The sequence below is a fragment of the Kwoniella bestiolae genome, chromosome 5 (assembly GCF_000512585.2).
Source record: "Kwoniella bestiolae CBS 10118 chromosome 5, complete sequence".
NCBI lineage: Eukaryota > Fungi > Basidiomycota > Tremellomycetes > Tremellales > Cryptococcaceae > Kwoniella > Kwoniella bestiolae.
The window spans coordinates 2015032-2035638 of NC_089245.1; the positions used below are offsets into that span (position 1 = coordinate 2015032).

Below are 20607 nucleotides of genomic sequence, written 5' to 3' on the forward strand. Positions count from 1 at the left end.
GACCATCACAATATATCACACCATCAAACCTACAAATACAGCTATCCACAATCGTATATACAACCTTTCCCCCTCTCATCACCCTCACCTCCCCAAAACCTGCTGCAAGATCCCTCTAACCCCCTCATCCCTCCACCTCTCCTCGCCGTCTCCCTCTCCCCCTTCTCTTCTCCCATCCTCTCTCCATCCATCCAACCCATCTTCACCCGCATTCGTATCCTCCCCCTCATCCCTCTCCTGAATCACCTCCCTGCCCCTCCCCCTCTTAGACATGGAGGGTTTGATAAGATGACTGGACCTCTCAAAAGCCCTCTCATACTCCCCCTTCCTCTCTCTCAACTTTCTCTCGTCCATCCCCACACCGGAGATACCCAATCCCCTTCCCCCCGCACCAGCGTACATCGATCCTTCCATCCCCATCCCTCGCAACAAGTTTGTCCGAGGTGATCGGGGCGACTTGATCTGCTGGGTATGTTGACCTACTAACCTATCTAGGAAAAGGGAGCTGGACGGGTCGGAGGGTTGCCAATCTGGGTGTGTGGCTTTGAAGTGCAATACACTAGATTCCATCTTCTCGTTGCCCTTTTCTCTCCACCTGTTGGCTTCATTTCCTGCAGTCTTGTCTTTGATCTGCTTGTTGTTGTCACTGGTTGTTGTTGGGTTCACCTCGTCCACAGCCTTGGCATCACTTTCGTTCCGCCTGAAATCAAATACGGCAAATGAACACACATACCCCACTCCGTCCACGTGGACCGTGAATTCCCGGAAGAAATCGATGATAGCTCCTGCGCATGGAGGGAGCGAGAAGAACAGGACGAAGGGAGTGAGGATGACTGAGAGCAGCTCGGTGAAAAAGATGTTGATTTTTAGAGCGAACAGCTGACCGAATGATTGGAGCACCTGTAATATTATGTATCAGCTATGTCTTCTCATACAAGGAGACCCCAATAGCACTTGACTTCAATCGTCTTTCGCGTGGGATAGGTTGAGTGTAGGGATTGGACACATGATGAGCAAGTGAAGAAGAACGCAACTCACCATCTGACTATGTAATTTCCCCTTCCACTCCCCCGGCAAATAATGCGTATACCCCACTACCTCCCTCATCCGTTCCTCCGGATCAAACACCATATTCTCCTCAGGGACCATCCCCCTAGCCACGGCTAATACACCTCCGAACAACCCCAAGTAGAACAGTACAGTCCGATGAGGGGTGATTTCGAAATGGAGGAACAGGTCTGGGTCGATCACTGACGCGAGAAGTAGGACAGCTGCGAATGATCCAGCTATGAATGCTACGAACCTGTCCACAACGAGTTCACATATAAGCTCGCTTTCTTCACCTCGATTCGAAGAGGATGATAGTAGCTTACCGCATGATCAGTGCTGTTCTTTCCTTGGGAAACTGGTCGATATATTCTTTGGCGATAGGGTATGATCGATCTAATCTTCTTTCGAACAGGTGGGGCAACTCGTTGAACTCGCGGAACTTCCATTGAGCGTAGGGTGTGTATTGCCTTCCTCCGATTGATGATGGGTTCTTGTGATATTCCTGATCATACATAGTCTATTCAGCTCACAGTCCTCTTCGTGCGCATCTTCAGGAAACGTCAAGCTCACCTCAAAATACCTAAAGAAGGAGTAGACGATAAGGTACACCACGATGAACGGCGCGAAGATCGCATTCAAAACACCCATGAAAACGAACCTTCTCTTCAGACTATATCCATTGACTCGTATCAGCTTCGTTCGATCCAGAGGTGCAAGGGGAGATGGAGCTAACCCAATGACCAGATCCTTCCTCCTTCGTTCCCGTACAAACTCCTTCTTAACCTGCCCTCTCGTATCGAACAGATATCCCATCAAACAGAATCTCAAATTCCATTCCAACGCTTTGGTAAGTGTATTTGCGCCGAACGATATGAACTTTCTATCCTGATGAGAGGTATGCGAGGGCAGCGATCCACTAGTCGGAGCCAAGAGAGAGGGAGGTACGAGATGATCCAGAGAATGGGGGACGGGCAATCTGACTCGGAGGTCTAGGAGATCCTTGTTGAACAGTGCGATGAGGTAATTCTCCTGACGTAGTATTCGACTGTGAACGAAACAGATGAGCTAAGATGACGATTACAGATATCGCAAAGAGAACTCACTTGGCGACGTCATGAGCGTCCAGCTTTTTATAGGTAGCTTGATCGGCTTCATCTACCATATCTGCTAGTGCGGTCGCTCCACCATTGGATAAAGAGGTGACGGGATTATGATTTCGTATTTCCCCTATTAGACGGACAATTTCTGGCCAGGGGAGTGTTTGGATATCCGCCTAGTGGAGCCACAATCAGAGTAAGCTTGCTATTGCTTCGAGACAAAAAAGAAACTCAAAGCTTACATCCGGTATACCAAGTAGGTATGTGTAGAATCGATACATCTCCAATAGCCTGGGTAGGGAAAAGACGAAGGAGGAAAGCTGGAAGACGAAGAATGCTGTGATAATCACTAGGAATAGCATGTGGGGGAAGGAAGATCTATTTGTAAAGGGTCGAATCAGCTCTGATATTCCGCTTCGCGCGATCAGGACAGCTGATCCACCTTATTATACATTTCTCGATCAGTACATCATCCAATCTAGCTATCGCGTCTGGTCCGGACGCCTCTGACCACAACCTCTTGTAATCTATACAGGAGGTAAGGAAGGTAGAGAAAGCAATGACGAAGAATGTTGTTCTACATTGATCTTAATCAGCTTTTTGTACGTTACCGCGATATGGCAAGCTGAACGTACAACAGATTGAGTGCTCTAGCCAGAGCAATACACCATATCCCCATTCCTTTATAGTAATCGTACACCTGTTTCTCTATCAGCTAAGATCCCTACCAGAATGAAATATGATAGCTGCCTCACCTCCTGTAGAAACCCATCCAAATCCTCTACGTTGACCCACTTCCACAATGCCTTCTCATAATCATTTAACCCCTTCCTGCCCATCTTCCCTTTCCTGCCTTTCAACCCGGCATACCTGCCCCTATCTTCCTGGTGATCATCTTCTTCCTCTTCCTCCTGAGCAGGTAGGGCATGATACCTCCTTCCACCCTTATCTCTAGACCTGCCCTTCCCCTTAATCTTCTTAGACGGTCCTCCCTCAGTCGAGAAAGAGGGATCCAAGTATCCCGAACCACTGGATAATCTCGTCGAAGGGATTGGGCGAGAAGGGGTTTCACGAAAGGTAGGTAATGCCTTGGATAGCTGTTCAGGCGATGTTGATGGATCTCTAGTTTGAGGTCGTGAGATATATGATTCTCCTAGATTGGTATTTGTTCCTTCCAGTCCAGAAGCATAGACGGAGATAGTTGATGGACCAGGTGAGGTGGATCGCGAGCGCGAATCGGAAGTGGAAGACGAGGGAGCGGGATTGGTAAATGGTCCTGGACTGTTGGCTCTCGGTATAGGCGTTCGCTCCTCCGTTATTCCAGCGATTGTACGGGAGGGTACAGAGATGGGAGGTGATCTGGGGGTACGTTCACCTGCTGAGGGCTGTTCACCAAAGATCAATGATCTGGGAGGAGCCTCGTCGTCATCTGAGGAACTTGACGAGGTTGTGAGGGTGTGGGTGGGAGGTGTAGGTGTAGGTGACATGGCGGATCTCTCTCTTGTATCTGGGTCGGAATCATCTCCTCCTTGTAGTTCTCTAAGGAGCATGGTTGAGGGACTATCTGGATCTGGGTAGGTTGAGCGAGTGACGGAAGAATAGGGGTTGATGAGGTTCAGAAGAGGGTTGGTACGTTGTGATGGACTTGAGGGTGCCATCTTGAATCATCTCTTGGTCATAGTGTTGACATCAAGCGACTGTAGTATTGTAGTGTGAGCGGATATGATTGTTGTGCTTGTCTTCATCACCATCATCCTCTTTGTTGTTGCTGTTGCTGTATGGTAGTGATGATGACGGAAGTGGGTATGGTGGCGATAACCGGTATAATGGTAGCAACCGTGGGAATTTAAACTCTGATAGGGGTTTTCACTTATTTTCAACGTTTTCAATTTTGGCTGGCGTTTCTTTGATTCTCGGTTGATTTCTCATTTCTCGTTGTCCTTTTTGCTTCTCTACACACCCTAAAGACGTGGATGATCATACCTCGTCTACGTGTATTCTTGAACAATCTCTTGACCAAAACCACCTTCAAAACCTCAGCCAAAATGGAAGCCCCCGAATCAGCCAAACGACCTCGATCACCTTCCCCCATCCCCAACATCGAAATCAAAGATGAAGTATCCGTCAACCCTGCAGACGCCGAGGGACAACCTCCAGCTAAGAAACCCCATGTCGAATCTACAACTTCTGCGCCCTCTGATACACCCATATCAGGCTTAGGTGGCGAAGTGCAGGTAGACCCCGAAGAAGCAATGTTCAATGCCATGTCTGGTGAGAACGGCAATGACTCGGACAAGAAGAAGAAGACCTGGGGGAGAGGACAGGGGTACGGTAATGGCGGAAAGGGTAAGGGTAAAGAGAGGGAGAAGAAGGGGCCTGATGCCGTCAGATATGAAAGGAGATCGAATGATTGGACACCTCGAGAGAAGAAAGAGGGAGAGGAGAGTGAAGCTAGGTTACCTAAGAGACGGTGTGCCCTTTTGGTTGGGTAGGTGTCAGCTTGGATTTTCTGGAATTTCGCAGTGGAATCAAGCTGATGGTGTGGTGTGGTGTGTAGATACTGCGGGACTGGATATTCGGGTATGCAAATGTGAGGGTCTCAGCTGATGTAAACAACCTGTAGGTTGCAGTATGGCTGATTATTCGATATAGACAAACCCACGGCTCAAGGACAATCGAAGGAGACGTGTTCGCCGCACTCGTAAAAGCAGGAGCTATCTCAGCGGACAATGCGAATGATCATAGGAAATCAGATGTTCAGAGAGCAGCAAGGACAGATGCAGGTGTACATGCCGCTGGTAATTGGTGAGCTTCTTTATGCACACGTCTAAATGCCAGTAGGAGGACAAGTAGCTGATTTGCTTTTAATCGATGTAGCATCTCCCTGAAAATGATCGTCGAACCTCCTCTTCCGGAGGGATACAAAACCCTAGCAGAATACGTCAACACCATCTTACCTGATCAAATCAGGATGTGGGGATTTGTGAGAACAGTCAAATCATTCAATGCTAGAACGTGAGTTTAGGCTTCCCGCCTACCATATACATTCTCGACAAATGAATCATGCTTGAGGATAATAGCTGATGATTCGTTATCAACTACAGAGCCGCCGACTCACGTATCTACGAATACCTCCTCCCCTCGTACTGTCTCCTACCTCCCGGTCGAGACGACCCATTAGGCAAACGATTAGATAGATCATCGCCAGGATGGAGAGATCTGCTGGGTAAAGAAGCAGTAGATTTCATCGATGCCGCCCCAAAATTCGAACCTGAGACTGAAGAAGATGGAGGAAAGGTGATAAATCCCAAGAATCGAGGAGAGTTTGAGAGGAGGAGAGGGTGGAGAGTTGATAACAAGACGCTGGAGAGGTTTAGGGAGTTGATTGCTCAGTATAAAGGTACTCAGTGAGTAAATCTTTCATCCCTCTCATCTTTTGCACTGGTCAAAGACGTATTGAGAGAGAAGAGAGCTGATGGCGTCTTTGATGGATTACAGCAACTTCCATAACTTCACTGTCGGAAAGCCGTTCAACGATAGAACCGTTAAGCGATTCATGATCAAATTGGAAGTCAAAGACCCGAAGGTGTATGGTGATATCGAATGGATCTCTGTTCAGATCCACGGTCAGAGTTTCATGCTGCATCAGATTGTACGTTATAACTACTCCAGACCATCTTACCGGTATGATAGACATAGTGGTGCTAATGATATGCTCATACTTACTGTAGCGAAAAATGATCTCAATGGCCATGTTGGCTTGTAGAACTGCCTCTCCTCCTTCCCTGATCCCTGAGACTTTCGGTGAGTATACATAGCAAATTCATGTAGGTGCAGGAGAGGCTCACATCTGTCGGTATGATATTCAGGCCCCAAACGAATCCACGTCCCCAAAGCCCCGCCTCTCGGTCTATTACTCGAAGCACCCCAATTCGGAGTATACAACACCCGAATCACCACCAAGGCGAACGGTCTGCAGGAAGATAGAGATCCAGTAGATTTCGGATTGTACGGTCAATTGATGCATGATTTCAAGGTTAAGTGGATTTATGAGAAATTGAGAGAGGAGGAATTGCAGAGTCATGTGTGGGTATCGCCTCTTCATGATGATATCACCCATACGCGCATGACCGATCGTCACTGTGATGAAGATGTTTGAGCTGATGTATCGATTCAAATACAGCTTCCATAAATGGATGCGTCAGATGGATTGTTCCATGTCCAACGGTCTTGCGTTCTTGAAGTGAGTCCTGATCTTTCTCCTTCTCCTTCCGATCATACACAATGGAAGGATGTGAACTGATGTGCCATGCCCCCCAGTACCCAAGGAACTATCCCGCCCGAAGCGGACTTGTCAAAGGGAGCCAAAGAAGCTCGTCGAGCTGCTGCTATTGCTGCCAGAGCGGCGGGAGAGGGTGAAGGTGAAGGTGAGGGAGAGGCTGAGAAGGACATAGCGGATGAGGAGATGGATAGTGAGGATGAGGAGGTGGATATGGAGGAGCTGAAGAGGGGTGAATGGGAGGGATAGGTGGTACTCGTAGTCATCATATGCATTTTGTTCAGTACAGCATGCTTTGGTCTTTGACTTTGAGTAGTGCCAGATAGGAGCATGATTGATCGGATAAATATGAGAGAGTTTAACCGGACAGACGTGAATGACGAATGAACATGTCATGATGATGGTGATGATGAGATTATTCAGCGTAAACGGATGGTCTTGATATTCTCACTTGTCAAAACACATCACTCTCAAATCATAACCAAGAACCTGATAGCAGTGTCTATAGCACGATGCCCCCCAGCCCAGTCACAGAAAGTATGAAGTACTTCCTCCAAGCTGAGAAATTCGGTGTGATAGGAAGGACGATGAGCGATAGGTCGAGATGGGATAATAAGGTGGGTGGGTAGGGTCATCTGATTGACTATCATGGATCATAGAGGGATAAGGTGCTGATGATCATACTGGCTGTACTGGTAGATACTACGATGGTGAGTGGTGAATCAGTGAACCCTAATACGACCGGGTACAGACACCCCTCTTTCCGCAATCTCATCGCACCTCAGCTTGATCGCTTATTCCCAGGTACAGGTATCAACAGCGAGACTTCCCCGTAACTGCCGTCCGACCCAATAAACCATCCGAGGAAGTTGAAGGTCTGAGACTGCTCACTGAACCTGTAAGCGAGTTCCACCATACACTCGATCAGAACACTCTAGCTTACTATCCTCATTTCCTCGGTCAGACCCAAATCCCCGACCTCCCCTCAACATCCATCTCAATAATCATAAACCCCCTAGTCGGCATCGACATCCTAAAATCCCTTTATCCCATCCCGCCTAACCCGATCAAGGAACCACGGGGTATATGGTTCCAGCCTGGAGCAGATTCAGCGGATATATGGGAGTATGTGAAGAAACGGGGTATAGAAGATAAGGTTATTGGTCAGGGTGCGTGCGTGTATAGGGATGGGGATGGGGTTCTTGAAAAGATCAAAGAGGAGGCAGAGGGGAAGGGTGGGAGTAAACTGTAAGGAGGAGAGACAGGGCTCAGCATAAGAACTGGAAGTGGAAGGAATGTGAGTTGTTCAGTCATGCATCTTCGACTTTACATCCAAACACAAAATCTACACATATTTAATGCATATTGTGTCAAAAACATATCATATTAAAATCGTATCAACCCATCAGACGCTCTTCCTGGCATTATCGTAAAATACAATACTATACGTAGTAGGTCTGAATAACCTTCGTCTGGTGATTATCTTATATTCTAAAAATCATGACGAACATATCAGCATTCTTTCTCTACCAACCGATAGACGAGAATTCAAATCACTCACCGTTCATATCTTCTCCTCGGCTCTCATCTTTCCCGGTTCGCTTGACACCAGTGAAGAAATCGACCATATGATCAAAGGCATTGATCATCGAGAACGAAGAAAATCGGCTCAAAGTGGGTGCACCGTGTCGCTCACCTACTCAAGATGAGTCAGCCTCGATAAAACCAACCCACACATTCGACATCACAGTTAGAGATGGACATACGTTCTTTCATGCCTTTCTCAACCCCAGAATGATCATTACATTCCTCTTCCTTACCACACCATCTATGTGAAAAATCGATGTTCGACTCTGCTGACAAAGACTTGACCTGGGTTTTGGGGATCTTTGATCTTCTTGCGTTGCCTGGGGTGGCAAGGACCTGTTGACCCGCGAGAAGACATTTCAAGCTATACTCCGAGGGCGAAGGCGAAATTGACTTTGGTCGTCGTTCCCTCTCTTTTTCAGGCGTGGTAAATATGAAATAATCGTTCGAGTCGGAGAATCTCACTTTCTTGTCGCTCCGTGATGAGTCGGGTGATCTGAGGATTGATGTGGGACTGCTTGATCCCGAGGGGGAGGCGAGGGAAGAATGGCTTGAATTGGAGGAGGTGGAGGTAGTGGACATCTTATAAGGTAGTGATATATGTTGATGTTCGATGTGTTTGAGTAACGTCGACGTATTTATATATGGGTAAAAGAAAATACATGTAAAGTAGAGAAGAAGAGACAACCCGTTTGCGTATCTGCTCGATGTATACAGTAGGGGGTGGCAACACTTATTCTCTAGAGCACAGCGGAAGTGAGGAAGGGCAAGGATGAACTTTATTCTGAAAAATACATGGAGAGTACGTCTCCTCGTGCCGAGTACTTAGCAGGGATGTGCTGGACCAATGGTCTGCTCCATTTAGAATTAGTACGACTCCGTTAGATCAATCGCGCAACTGGTCGAGACTGTGAGATGAATCAGGTGGCAGTAGCGATGAACGAGAAAGAGAACATGTTGTCACCAGCAGGATGGTGGCGAATCTTTGGATATGCAATACTTCACAGTAGTAAGGGCATCAAACAATTTACAGATTGTAATTGGACGGTATCCCTCAGCTGTGATGATAGCATGACAAGCGGCACATACGTATATAATGCTAAGTATAACCCCTACTCAGGTTTCTTGCCACCTCTCTTGGTAATCCACACGACCCCATCTTCATCATCCGAACCTACAACTCATCCCATATCAGCACCATCACATTGGGGTCCAAAAGCACCGAAGACCTACATTCAGGTGAATCACAAAGCACCACGTCCTCTCTCTCCTTCACACAACCAATGACGGGCGGCACCTTATCCGTGTTGGGGGTAGTGGGAGTGGCGACCATCGAAGAATCCGACGAGGACGAAGAAAGTGGTTGAGGGATGATTTCATACACTTTCACCGGTTTATATGCGTAATCTCGGACAATAATCTTAGGAGTGGGTTGGACGGTCGTCTGGGCGGATGAAGTGGATACGAGGGTAGCGGCGGACATTGTTCTTACCGTCTTGTCTTGTCTTGTCTTGTCTTGTTGTTGCTGTTGATTTTCGAATGGTCATCGCTTCACCTAAAAGTTAGAAGTAAGATGCGTTGTTGAGATACATTTCACTCTACGTAAAGAATCAAGTACACCACGCCCATCTGATCTGCACCCATGCCCGACATACATTCTGAACTTTGATCTCAAAAAAGAAGTGGATGACGAAGTAATACGTTGCCCCAAGTGGCCGGAACAACATCAAATATGTCTCATAAATACAACGCACGTCTCGACGTCGCAATCATGAACTTTCTTTCTGGATATTCCAAGTCTCCATGGGCGAGGGGTACCCCATCGAGGGAAGAGAGAGAATAAGATATATAAACATCCTTGTTGGATCGATAGTCCTCTGTTCATTCTTCTTACATCTCTCAACTCAACCTCAAACCACTACCAACTCCTTGTAGAGTCAATCAAAAAAAATCCAAATTCTTCTATCGTCAACAAATAAGCCTATAGATAAATCTCATCACTCAACATGTACCTCGAGAACAGCATCACCCACATCGGCCCTCCCTCGCCCACTTATTCTAGGACCTCCCCCCTCGATTGGGATATCTACCATTCCCCCGAATATCAACCACTCTCCATCTCCGTTTCGAGAACCCCTGAACCCAAGTCCAAGTCGACTACCTATGACTCACTCAATACCGCCACCCAAACCCAACCTACCTTTTACAAAGGCATCTCTTCATACAACCACACGGTCCCTCGAACCTCCAAGTTGGATTGGGATATCTACCACAAATACCACAACCCCACCACCCAATATACCGTATATAGAGATTTCTCTGCTCTCTACGCTCACGAGAAGGTCGTACACGAGATCAAGGAGAATCGAAAACCATCCGAAATCGTCGGCCATAATCGAGTACGAGGACGATACAAGTTGGTCGTAAACCAAATTAAGAAGAGTGGTAGGAAGGGTAGGAGGTATATGGTGGATTCCAGTGGGGTATTACGAAGAAAGGCAAATTTGATGGATAGGGTCAAGGAGTTTGTGCGTGATAGATATTGTCCTGACAATTTGCCTGAGAGGGTTAGGGAGGTGAGATATGGCCATTATGTATTAAACACTTGATAGGGAAAGAAAGATGATGTAGGTTACGAAGATTGTATATGTATATACGAAAGAATTAAACGAAAGAATGCCAAAATGAATGACAGAAACGAATGAATGAATGAATAAAAGATGTACTACGTATAGGGGACCGTGCTGAGCACATCAAGTGGCAATTCGAGATACACATACATACAGTACATTGCTGCCTATGAGAAATACTGAACTTCTACCCCAACGCTCCGTATAGGTCTTTGCCTACTCGCTAGATCAGAGACTATACCGACTGATACCAAGCATTTCCGTATCCGCGCTTCGTAGAGTAATGCAATTGACTATAGTCACTTGAGTAGTCAATCTCCACTTTATCAGCGAATAGACCAGCACTCACCCAATTCCCTGATAATCTAGCCTTCAATACCCCATCTCTATCGTCCATCCCTTCCGCCTCATTCATATCTTTCTCATCTCTGGAATCAGATCTGACTTTCGGCGTTATCTCAGTCACGTTCAATGGTCCCTCTCTGACCGTTTCAGCTGTATATTCTGTAGGTCTCAGCGAAGTCTTACTCCAATTATCGAATTGACCTATCCTCTCCTCTTCTACCTTATTGCTTGCATCAGGTTGCTCCGCCTTCGGTATCTGAGGAGAAGACGACAAGAGTCGTTTGGCGGTATCTCTCTTACCCCTCCTACGGCCAATCCACCATTCCCCACCTATAGCCAGATCACTCTCGTATGAATAGACGTTGACGCCGAATCTGGTGGATAAAGCTACGGTGGGCGACACCTGAGCGGAGTATGCTGAAGATAGGAAGCCGATGAGGGGGTTATACAGGAGTGTCAGGGTTGTAGGAGGTGATGCGGGTGGGCCGTTGGGCGATTGAGGGAGGGTCGTGAATCTGAGGCCGGTGGAGACTGGTCAGGAGGCAGATCAACACACGCGTTCAGCGCTGATTTGACCGAAGACATGAATCACTTCGTGGAGATCTCTTCACAGTGTAGCATTGTGCGAAAAGCGAAAGAAAGTACACGACTCACTGCCAAAACTCCTCTGTTTAGCTGAAAAATATATCTCTCCCCCTGCCGAAAACCTCCCTTTCAGCCCTCCCTCCATCATCTCCTCCTCGTCTATCCGCTTTCCATCTTGTTCGCTCTCCGTCTTCACTACAGTGATCACCCCACCCGAGGGTGTAGGCTGATTATAAACCAGATTCTTGATATCCGAAGCTTGCCATCCGAAATTGTACAACCCCCTTATACCGAACATCCCGTCCTGGGCAGAATACGTGTATTCACCGGAATATCGTCCCGTGTCATGCTGTAGCGACAGGAGTATGTTGCCTGGTGGAGGGGGTTGAGAGGGTGGGACGGAAGGTTCGGAGGGTTGCCGGGAGTGGGATGGAGGGGTATTGGGTGATGCGGGGCGAGTGGCTGCTGGAGAAGCGGGCTGGGAGAGAAATGCCAAGTGCGCTTGGAGGGTGGGTGTGAGACGGGTGGTTGCTAGGCCTGATAGATGGAGGGATGGGAGGTGGAGTCGAGAGTAGAGTAGGTAGTCTGAGACAAGTGAGTGGTATGAGTTGAGGGTTCTCATCTGAGAGAGATGTTGAACTCACCCCGCCCCTCTATCCTCTTGCCTGCTAACCAAACTTCATCCTTGGGTAATGGCCTCTTAGGCGGAGGAAACACTCTGAATCGTTCTACTACATCTTTGAACCTGATACTGCGTGATGGGCCAATCTATATGAGTGATGGGTGAGCCAAACTAAATCCTCATCTGTTGTTTACAAGGAAACAAGTCAAAACCGCACGTACCTGCTCTAACGGCTCCGAAGTAGTGATATACTGTATACTCCCGTTGAGCTGGGGTAGCGCATCCAGAGCATACGAAGTGAAGAAGATGGGTGTAGGAGCATTGGCGAGCTGGAGTATCAGTGATTGAGGGACTTGAAAGTCGCTATGTTGCAGGTGTTGTACGATTGATTAGCTCTGTCATTCGACGATAGTACTGGCTGGCATGACATACAGTAAAGCTTTTTATCGAGAGCATCAGCCTTCAGCTCAGCTCATGCATATCTGGACACACTCACAGCTCGATGACTTTGTGATTGAGCTATACAAGTTATCCTCGTTCCATCCTATCGCATTATAGTAATTTCGAAGGATCTATGGTGTCTCTGACATAAGTAACTCGACTGCGATATGACCTGTTCCTGTCATCACACATCACGCAACTCACAAAGTTGGAGAAGCCTATCATGGCTGTTCATGATATGCTTGTGGATGTTCCTGTGACCTGGGGCACTGTTTTATGCTATTCAAAGTGGTGATAAAGTTATCTGAAAGATGAGAGATGAACCGAGAACATTGCAAAACCGTAGTCGAGGTACTGCGATTGTCAGGTGGAGGTTGACCACTTTACTCATTAGCCATTTTGGCACCTCTTTCATCTATCAATGATAAAGTCAAGAGGCCAACTGCCAGCTTGCAGAGACTGGAGAAGGCAATAGTAAAGGTCTAGCACTCTATATGCATAGGTTTGAGCTTGAACAGCTCTTTTGATTCGTTTGACATTTTGACAAAAACGTCTAGATTATACAATGATATGATTTTACTATATATGATATGATATTATTCTCCCGAAAAACCCAAAAATGAATGATAGATTACAATGAGTGTGTGATATAGATATATATCCAAGTGATCGTAAGAAGTTGGTTGTTCATAAGCATGAAAGAGGTGTTGAGGGTGATGATACGAGGTGATAAACGACTAGCGTTCATAGGAGGTTGAGGGGGTCCTTTGGTGGCGGTTGTGGCGGACGATGTTCTTTGAGGATGTTTTTTTCGTTTTATTTTGATTTTTCAGAAAGCACAAGACAGGAATACAGATACCAGAGGAAGGTATAATACGAAGCCCGCTTATTGCTTTCTGTTGAAGTGCCAGGAGATAGGGAAGACACCTTGGTCCATGTTACCGTCGGTGAGGGCGGCGAAGGCGGAGGGGGAGAGATCGAGGGATCCATCGTCACAGGTGGGGCACTCGTCGGCGACGGTGACAACGATCTTCTTGCCGTTGGCGGAGTTGGTCAAGGTGATACCCTGTCCACAGTTGGATCCACCGCTTGAGAGGGAATATTCATCAGCACAAGTCAGAAAAAACGAGAAGGAACGACCCGGAGATGGTGGTAGCCAAAGAGGATGAAGGTGGAGGTGAAAAGGAGGAATTGACGCTCACTTTCTTTGGTATTGGGCAGAGTTAAGAGCGACAATGTAGTCCTCGTTGACGTTCCACCATCCACAGGCACCAAGACCGACTTCGAAGTAAGTGGCTCTGAGGGAGGCCAAGACATATATCAGCTATGGAACCTGGGGAGGGAGAAGCGGAGTAGAGATAGAAACTCACTGTCCATCGTGTTGGATTCTCTTCTCGAGTTGAGATTCAACGGGAGCAGCAAGGACGGCTGAGGCAGCGACGAGAGCAGTGAAGACTTTGGCGAACATTTTGTCTGGAGTGAATGTGTGTAGTTGGGTTGTAGGTACTAGACCGTTTGTAGTTTTGGTTATTCAAAGAATGAGTTGGTTGAGCTTTGTAGCGTTGGAGTGATTGTGTATTTTGGTGAGGAACTGAGAACTATTTTATCGATTTCTGAAGGGGATTATATACCTTTTTGCATGCGAGCTCCAACATGAATCCACTTCGTTCACTTTCAATAAAATGTCTGCGGTGCGATGCCTTGACAATGCTTGAGAAGAGAGGGAATTCAGTGATCAGCCCCGATCCCACATGTACACCGAATCTGGACGTTCTGGTCTTTCATTATTACCACACATCCTCGTTCATTAGATTTTTGAGGCCCAAGATAAACCCACCCGCTCCTTAACTTACGGCGTTCGTTCTCTTTTTGTCCTCATCGGATTCATTCAACCCAGATCAGGCATAATCAGATAATCCGTAGATTCAGCTCCGAAGCCTCAGCTCTCGGCGTATCATTAGAGAGAGTCCTCGAACAATAGAATCAGCATCGGGATCGAAAATTTGAATTTGTGGAGAAGAATGAGGGGTGGATAGGGAATCGACCACCCCAAAATCATCTACCCGTGTAAAGAGGCGCCAAGCCTGTCCGTCAGTGGTAAGTCATCAATAGACCTGGGCCGAGTGAGCCCTCTAGATATCGGCATGTGGTGAGGGATGATGACCTGAGCATAGGATAATGACTGACCATCCAGAAGTGGAAAATTTGCAGTGATGGTGCAATGGCCTTGCTCCAACAGTGGGGAATTGGAGTTCGAGCTACCTCAAAAGATGCTGTAAGATACTGGGTATAATTTCCCTATTATTCCCTATCTTTATGAGGGCTGTTCGTACAGATGAAAGACCAGAACGGAAAAGATCAAAGGTATGAAAAGGGTATCAGAGACAGAATTGAGGGTCAAGATGATCGACATGACCTAGTGTAGATATCGGTGTCCTCAATCCGCTGCTCCGAGGCCTTGATGTATTAGGTGATCAAGATTAGAGCTAGTCTCGGAGCAAGTACAGGTGGGTGGGTAGCTCAGAGCGTAAACGCAAGGTGGGACTTTGCTCATCGGCCGGCAAGCTGTGGTGTCGTACAAGTGGAAGACCCCAAATTTAGCTCTAGGTGCTTGATCGACAAGCACCAAGGTCTACAAGGTCCAAGGTCCGGGATTCAAATCTACCGTGTTACCTATTATCAGTGCCGACCCCATTTCCATTGATCCTGTATGTTAAAATCAAGCAGCAGCGGGCCGGACGATGGAGGTATGAAAAACCTGCGAACGAGGAACAAAGGGTAGATCAGTTTTGGGGTATCAACGTATAGTCGTACTTTTCCCGATCCGAAATTAAGGTATGACCCCCGGGAACCGGTAAATTTGATCTTTCGTCGCTCTGGATTCCAGACCGTTCTTTACGAGATTACAGCCCTGAATATTCCGTGCGCTCTACCGGGAGAAAGATCACAGACATCGATGCATGGTTTTCACGTGCTTTCTGGGGTCTCATCTTGCTAAACGAGCTTTGAATCAATCTTACCCACACCTTTGTCTCTGATGTACGGTAGAGCCTGGACACACCATTAGATGGTACACTACTGTACCGTTCATTAATCTATTCATGGGAATGGTATTAGCGTCTTTCTCCCAGCTAGTGGACGCCATTGACGCGCACACACGCATGAATCTGATGGAAATGACTGAGCATCTCATCGGGAGCAATACACATACAGAGTGGGAAACCCATGTGGAACAAAAAGGTCTTTCGTGGGAATTTGTATACGAGGCGTTTGGCGTTTCCAGGTCTGTCTGTGTGTCTGTGTATGTAGGAACGGGGGTGTGCGGTTTACCGGTGATTGGACGTACAAATGATCCCATTCTTTTACTTCGTCCAGGATGGAAATATGATTGTGATTCGAATACGTGATATCGGCCGGTCCGCAAGTGCTGCTGCCGCGAACAGCGGTGTTCTGGCTATTTCTGGATACGACCGAAGATGTCCTATGTGAGGGCGGAAACAAGATCAACTTGCCACGAGGGAGTCTGGTCAGTACATGAGTAAAAGGAGACGTCGTTGAGCCAGGCAAAGGTGAAAAGTCTATGCATTTTCACATGGATTATAAGTTAAAATTCGTCACCATCGTTAAAAGAGCGTTTCTATTTGTATGTATCTATGCTATAGTAGGTCATAAGAGGGTACGTCACCGGGACGTTTCGTTTTGATTGTTTTGAATGAAGTTCGTTAAACCCAAAATGTTTTGAGATGTGCGTGGTGACGAATGAGGGAATGAGATGTATTGTCCATTAGATGATAAGGGATGGTGGAGGAGATTATAAGTATCCCCAGGACATCTCGAAGACTCCTTGGTCAAAGTTGTTGTTGGTGAGGTGACCGAAGAGACCTTCAGACATGTCGAGGTCACCGGAGTTACATGAGGGGCCTACAAGGGATCTTCAAGTCAGCAACTGCGCCATCGGTGAGAGACAGAAGATAAACTTACACTCGTCGGCTACGGTAGGGAAAGCAATGGTGCTGGTAGCAGGGTTCCATACCCAGATCTTGTTACCGCACTTGGATCCATCGTATTGAGCAGAGTTGACAGCGACGACGCTACGAACAACGAATTGAAAGTAAGTTGATGCACGGCAGAAGTGGAGGTAAATCAAAAGGTACGGGACACTCACTAGTCAGACCCAGAGTTGGTCCATCCACAAGCACCAAGTCCAGCAGCGTAGTAGGTGGCAGTACCGGAGTTCTGGTCCTTCTTCTCGAGCGAAGGAGCAGCAGTAGCGAAAGTGAGAGCAGCGAAAGCAGCTACGATGGTTGATTTACCGAAGAACATTTTTGTTGATTTTTGTTGTTGTTTGGTGGTGAACCGCGGTGGAGGTCTTGATTAGACTTTTGACTTGAGGTCGGTTTTGTTCGAAGTTTTCGAAGTAAAGGTCAAAGAATGACTTTATGTTTTGTTTGAGTTGTTGATGTGGAGAAGAAACGATTCGAGATGTGTTGAGAGGGAGGTATTTATACCTTTTTCTGCTCTGTAGAGCAGATGTATCTTGAGCACCCTCGATCCAAGGAAGATTTTTTGAGGTTCTTCTCAGCCTCCTCTCAATTCCTTTCCTAAATTACATGAATTCATTTCCTGCTTCTCCCTCATACCTATACCTGCACTCATGAGGGTCCTTCGGGTTGTTTTATTGTTCGAACGTGGTCTCGATCATACCTATGTGCTTTACCCCATAATTCCTTGAAAGCGAACAGAGTCAAACCCCGCAGGACACTCGAATCGAAATCGAAAGGAAAAATTCCGTCTCGCCTGATGGTCCATCAACAGACTGAATGGGCGGACTGGACTGTGCTTGATCTGTCATGTCTAGAAGCAGGGAAGGAAGGGATGCATCAAATTGACGTCGACGTCATCTGAATGCGACTAGACCTCCCTTGACCCCATTCCCACACTCGTCAAGCGGTTGTCTGGACAACGATCCATGTACCCGTAAAACGTGTCGTATGACGAAGGGCGGATCCCAACTGAAGTGGTAGGTTACTGTGAATCGGTTCTATACCCTCCTCTGCGAAAATGAATGAATGTATGGGGAAGATGAAACTGGGGTAATGCATTTAGCGCAGCATTCAATAGTTTTTGCGAACTTAGCGTCGCACTAATATGCTCGGATGTCCCGACCTTTCAGAATGGGGAAACGGAAGCTATTTTACACTTTTTACTCTGAGCGTTGGTGACATCACTCGAGACAAAATCGCAATTGAGCGTCAAAAGAAGCTTCAAGCAAGTCTGGGTTATTCAACTCTCTTCAGAGCAGTGGAAGCCTTGCTGACCTCACTTGCGCTCGACTGGCAGAGGCAGGACAAAGTGTTTCACGAATCCCAAGAGATGGTTCAGTAGCTCCAACCTTGAACGCTCAAATGATCTGCAGTGGCGCACGAAAAGCATCATCAGACCCTGAATGTTCCGGGGTAAATTGTTCTGCCTGCGGCATAGCTTGCGGCTGTACATGACATCTCATCCCATCGTTTGAGTTGCCCTCCGATAAATGTGGAAGAAAGCGAAGTGTGGGAAAGACCTCACTTTCGAACGGAGCAGATCTGGACAGACTTTGAGAGCACGCACATCCAGTACATGTTATGGGGATAGAGGATTCGACTCTCTTCGCATGATCTGCTTTGCCGCAATTAGAGGGAAAGCCGAAAATCAGCACCATATCATTCGGCCGCGAGCGGCAGGGAGTAGAATCCTTACATGCGACACTTTTCGGCATTGTACGGGCGTGTTTTTGACAGGTGGACCTGACGCTTATCTTATCACTGCTTCCAAGTACCTGATGAGACCTGCCTGATCGTTCAACAATGTTCGGCAGAGCGTACAAAGGGATGCATGTATATTTTACTTTTATATGATCATATTTGTACAACAACAACAATGCTAGTATTCGAGACTGTCGACTAAACTATTATTACAAATGACCCTCACTGCCTAGGCATGAATCTCTTGATCTTTTGAATCACACTGATTACATATTTTCAAGATCGATATACTCTTCTTCTTCCCCATCATGATCTTCCGTGCCTTTCCCAAGGATCTCACTCTCAACTTCCCAGCCATACTCTTTCCTAACTACCAATCTCGACAACACCTCCACATCACCATCATCCTTATCTCTATCGCTCTCACGGGAGTGCGATCGATCCCTCTTAAACGCAGGGAATGACCACCATGCCTTTCCCCCATTTCCACTTGGAGCCATATTTTCCGAATCTGAATTTACCGATACCGATGGCAGAGACTTGATTGACGCGGTGGGACTAGGACATAGCGTCGACGTCTCTGAGAGGGAACCAGTACTACCCGGTGACGAGCCCAGTTCTTTCCCTCCGCCCAAGGAGGGTTGAGTCTGATGAGTAGGCATAGAGAGAGGATTGGGCTGTCGAAGTCTGGATGTGGTAGGACGTCTTTGAACGGGTTTGGGAGGTGGGAAGAGCGGATTGGACGAGAAGGAAGGTAATGCTGGTGGACCCATCGTACCGTGTTGTCTTGTTGGGATCGTAAGGAGATTAGGAGACGAGTGGGTGTGTCTATGACCGCTCCCATTTCTCAAATAAGAAGGTAACGGTCTAGAAGGTTTGACCAGCGTAGTAGTCTTACTATCGGGTGTGTCCGTGTTCGATGTCCCAAGCGGTACAGGTGGTTTGGGTAGGGACGGGAGACTGCCAGAACTGGGAAAGGCGAATGACCCAGTTTCGATACCTGGTATATTCTTCAACCTTTCTTTCAGCCGTTCCGAGGATCCAGGTTTCCTGCCCCTCCCTCTATCCATATCTGAGATCATATCTCCGGCCGCGATCCCGTCATTTTTCGGAGGTGTATCGGGGAAAGACCAAGTTGCCAGCACAGCTATGTCCGATACAGAACTAGTCGATTCGATACTACTTCTTCTAGAATGCAACCCTTTCCTCGGCGTACCAGTGAGAGAATGTATATCTTGGACGGACCATGATCTAGGAGAAGCTATTGGTCTAGTCGGTGACCTGGCCATTCGATTCTTCGATGAAGGCGAGTAAGTGATATTTATAGGATTTAACGGAGGGGGAGGCATGGAAGCGTAAGAGTTAGAGAGATTCGGAGGTGGGACTGAGGAATTTGAGTTGGACCTCTCTAAAGACGGTTTGGTAAATTGCAATTCCGGTATTCTATCCTCATCATCCCCCTCTTCCTCTTCTAAAGCCAGGGTGAGCGATATAGGCGATATCTTTGATTTGCTGGGTTTCCTACTGTGCGGATTGATCAAAGGGGAAGGAGGCATAGATCTGTGGGAGGGCTCCCCCTGTCCTTCTATCAAGGTGGGTAGACTGATCGCGCTGGTGGATGCTAGGGGATTGCGTGATATCGAGAATTCCTGTAATTTGCCTGTTGGAGGTGGTAGTGCAGAAGCAGGAAGGGCGGAATGGCAACGACGATGTGTGGGTCGAGTAGGAGTTTTCAATCTAGGAGGTGGTGAACATGCTCTTGAGCCAAGCGCAGTCCCATTGAAACTGCTAGTGGACAGTCTCCTTTTCTCACCTAGCCCTCCTCCAGGTAATGGTTCCCAATCCCCTGTGAGATCCGTCACAGATGCACTGGCAGGTAGGAGGCTGCCTAGACCCGTATTTTGGTTTGACTTGATAGGTGTAAGAGAGGGTGAGGGGGGGATGGTCTGTATAGGTGAATCTACGGTTTGGGTTGCGTTGGACCTGGATCGGGATCGCGTGCGAGATAGTTTGGTGGGTGTGTTTCGTGTCGTCGGGTAGAAGACAGGTGGTGAGGTGTCGATCAGACCTCCTAGGATTCCTGAGGGGAGTGAGGGGAGGGTGAATACCATTGTAAGGTAGTGGTATCTTATATGCCTGTGAATCACCAAGTTCCTTTCTAGATCTAGCGTTCAACGCTTGTTTACTTCTTTTCGTCTGCTTAAACCGTGTTGAGGCTTTTTTGGGG

The 20607-nt window shown here is 47.4% G+C and overlaps 10 protein-coding genes across 10 annotated transcripts; 3 read left to right on the top strand and 7 right to left on the bottom strand.

Moving 5' to 3' along the window:
* Nucleotides 1-84: 84 nt before the first annotated feature.
* I302_107148 (uncharacterized protein) lies at nt 85-3805 on the bottom strand (the record flags this gene model as incomplete). The annotated part of the gene is made up of 10 exons (XM_065870406.1): nt 85-900; nt 1039-1303; nt 1374-1552; nt 1621-1720; nt 1784-2095; nt 2154-2323; nt 2390-2525; nt 2590-2724; nt 2783-2847; nt 2903-3805. 10 exons carry the CDS (start codon nt 3803-3805, stop codon nt 85-87), a joined length of 3081 nt encoding a protein of 1026 aa, XP_065726478.1.
* Nucleotides 3806-4192: 387 nt separating this feature from the next.
* I302_107149 (tRNA pseudouridine(38-40) synthase) lies at nt 4193-6675 on the top strand (the record flags this gene model as incomplete). The annotated part of the gene is made up of 10 exons (XM_019192199.1): nt 4193-4635; nt 4705-4737; nt 4800-4952; nt 5025-5162; nt 5252-5554; nt 5646-5799; nt 5879-5951; nt 6017-6233; nt 6331-6390; nt 6468-6675. 10 exons carry the CDS (start codon nt 4193-4195, stop codon nt 6673-6675), a joined length of 1782 nt encoding a protein of 593 aa, XP_019045196.1.
* Nucleotides 6676-6938: 263 nt separating this feature from the next.
* On the top strand, nt 6939-7678 carry I302_107150 (uncharacterized protein; the record flags this gene model as incomplete). Its single annotated transcript, XM_019192198.1, has 4 exons — nt 6939-7043; nt 7126-7136; nt 7237-7324; nt 7391-7678. The coding sequence occupies 4 exons, from the start codon at nt 6939-6941 to the stop codon at nt 7676-7678; spliced, it is 492 nt and encodes a 163-aa protein (XP_019045195.1).
* Nucleotides 7679-7831: 153 nt separating this feature from the next.
* Nucleotides 7832-8595, bottom strand: I302_107151 (uncharacterized protein; the record flags this gene model as incomplete). Its single annotated transcript, XM_019192197.1, has 3 exons — nt 7832-7917; nt 7988-8122; nt 8193-8595. 3 exons carry the CDS (start codon nt 8593-8595, stop codon nt 7832-7834), a joined length of 624 nt encoding a protein of 207 aa, XP_019045194.1.
* Nucleotides 8596-9125: 530 nt separating this feature from the next.
* Nucleotides 9126-9496, bottom strand: I302_107152 (uncharacterized protein; the record flags this gene model as incomplete). Its single annotated transcript, XM_019192196.1, has 2 exons — nt 9126-9187; nt 9247-9496. 2 exons carry the CDS (start codon nt 9494-9496, stop codon nt 9126-9128), a joined length of 312 nt encoding a protein of 103 aa, XP_019045193.1.
* A 523-nt stretch (nt 9497-10019) lies between these two features.
* I302_107153 (uncharacterized protein) lies at nt 10020-10622 on the top strand (the record flags this gene model as incomplete). The annotated part of the gene is made up of 1 exon (XM_019192195.1): nt 10020-10622. The coding sequence occupies one exon, from the start codon at nt 10020-10022 to the stop codon at nt 10620-10622; it is 603 nt and encodes a 200-aa protein (XP_019045192.1).
* Nucleotides 10623-10810: 188 nt separating this feature from the next.
* I302_107154 (uncharacterized protein) lies at nt 10811-12861 on the bottom strand (the record flags this gene model as incomplete). The annotated part of the gene is made up of 8 exons (XM_019192194.1): nt 10811-10936; nt 10993-11519; nt 11643-12158; nt 12218-12341; nt 12417-12558; nt 12628-12634; nt 12692-12767; nt 12841-12861. The coding sequence occupies 8 exons, from the start codon at nt 12859-12861 to the stop codon at nt 10811-10813; spliced, it is 1539 nt and encodes a 512-aa protein (XP_019045191.1).
* Nucleotides 12862-13522: 661 nt separating this feature from the next.
* I302_107155 (uncharacterized protein) lies at nt 13523-14104 on the bottom strand (the record flags this gene model as incomplete). Its single annotated transcript, XM_019192193.1, has 3 exons — nt 13523-13724; nt 13839-13934; nt 14007-14104. The coding sequence occupies 3 exons, from the start codon at nt 14102-14104 to the stop codon at nt 13523-13525; spliced, it is 396 nt and encodes a 131-aa protein (XP_019045190.1).
* A 2343-nt stretch (nt 14105-16447) lies between these two features.
* On the bottom strand, nt 16448-16959 carry I302_107156 (uncharacterized protein; the record flags this gene model as incomplete). The annotated part of the gene is made up of 3 exons (XM_019192192.1): nt 16448-16557; nt 16618-16727; nt 16802-16959. The coding sequence occupies 3 exons, from the start codon at nt 16957-16959 to the stop codon at nt 16448-16450; spliced, it is 378 nt and encodes a 125-aa protein (XP_019045189.1).
* Nucleotides 16960-18646: 1687 nt separating this feature from the next.
* I302_107157 (uncharacterized protein) lies at nt 18647-20491 on the bottom strand (the record flags this gene model as incomplete). The annotated part of the gene is made up of 1 exon (XM_019192191.1): nt 18647-20491. The coding sequence occupies one exon, from the start codon at nt 20489-20491 to the stop codon at nt 18647-18649; it is 1845 nt and encodes a 614-aa protein (XP_019045188.1).
* Between the last annotated feature and the right edge of the window lie 116 nt (nt 20492-20607).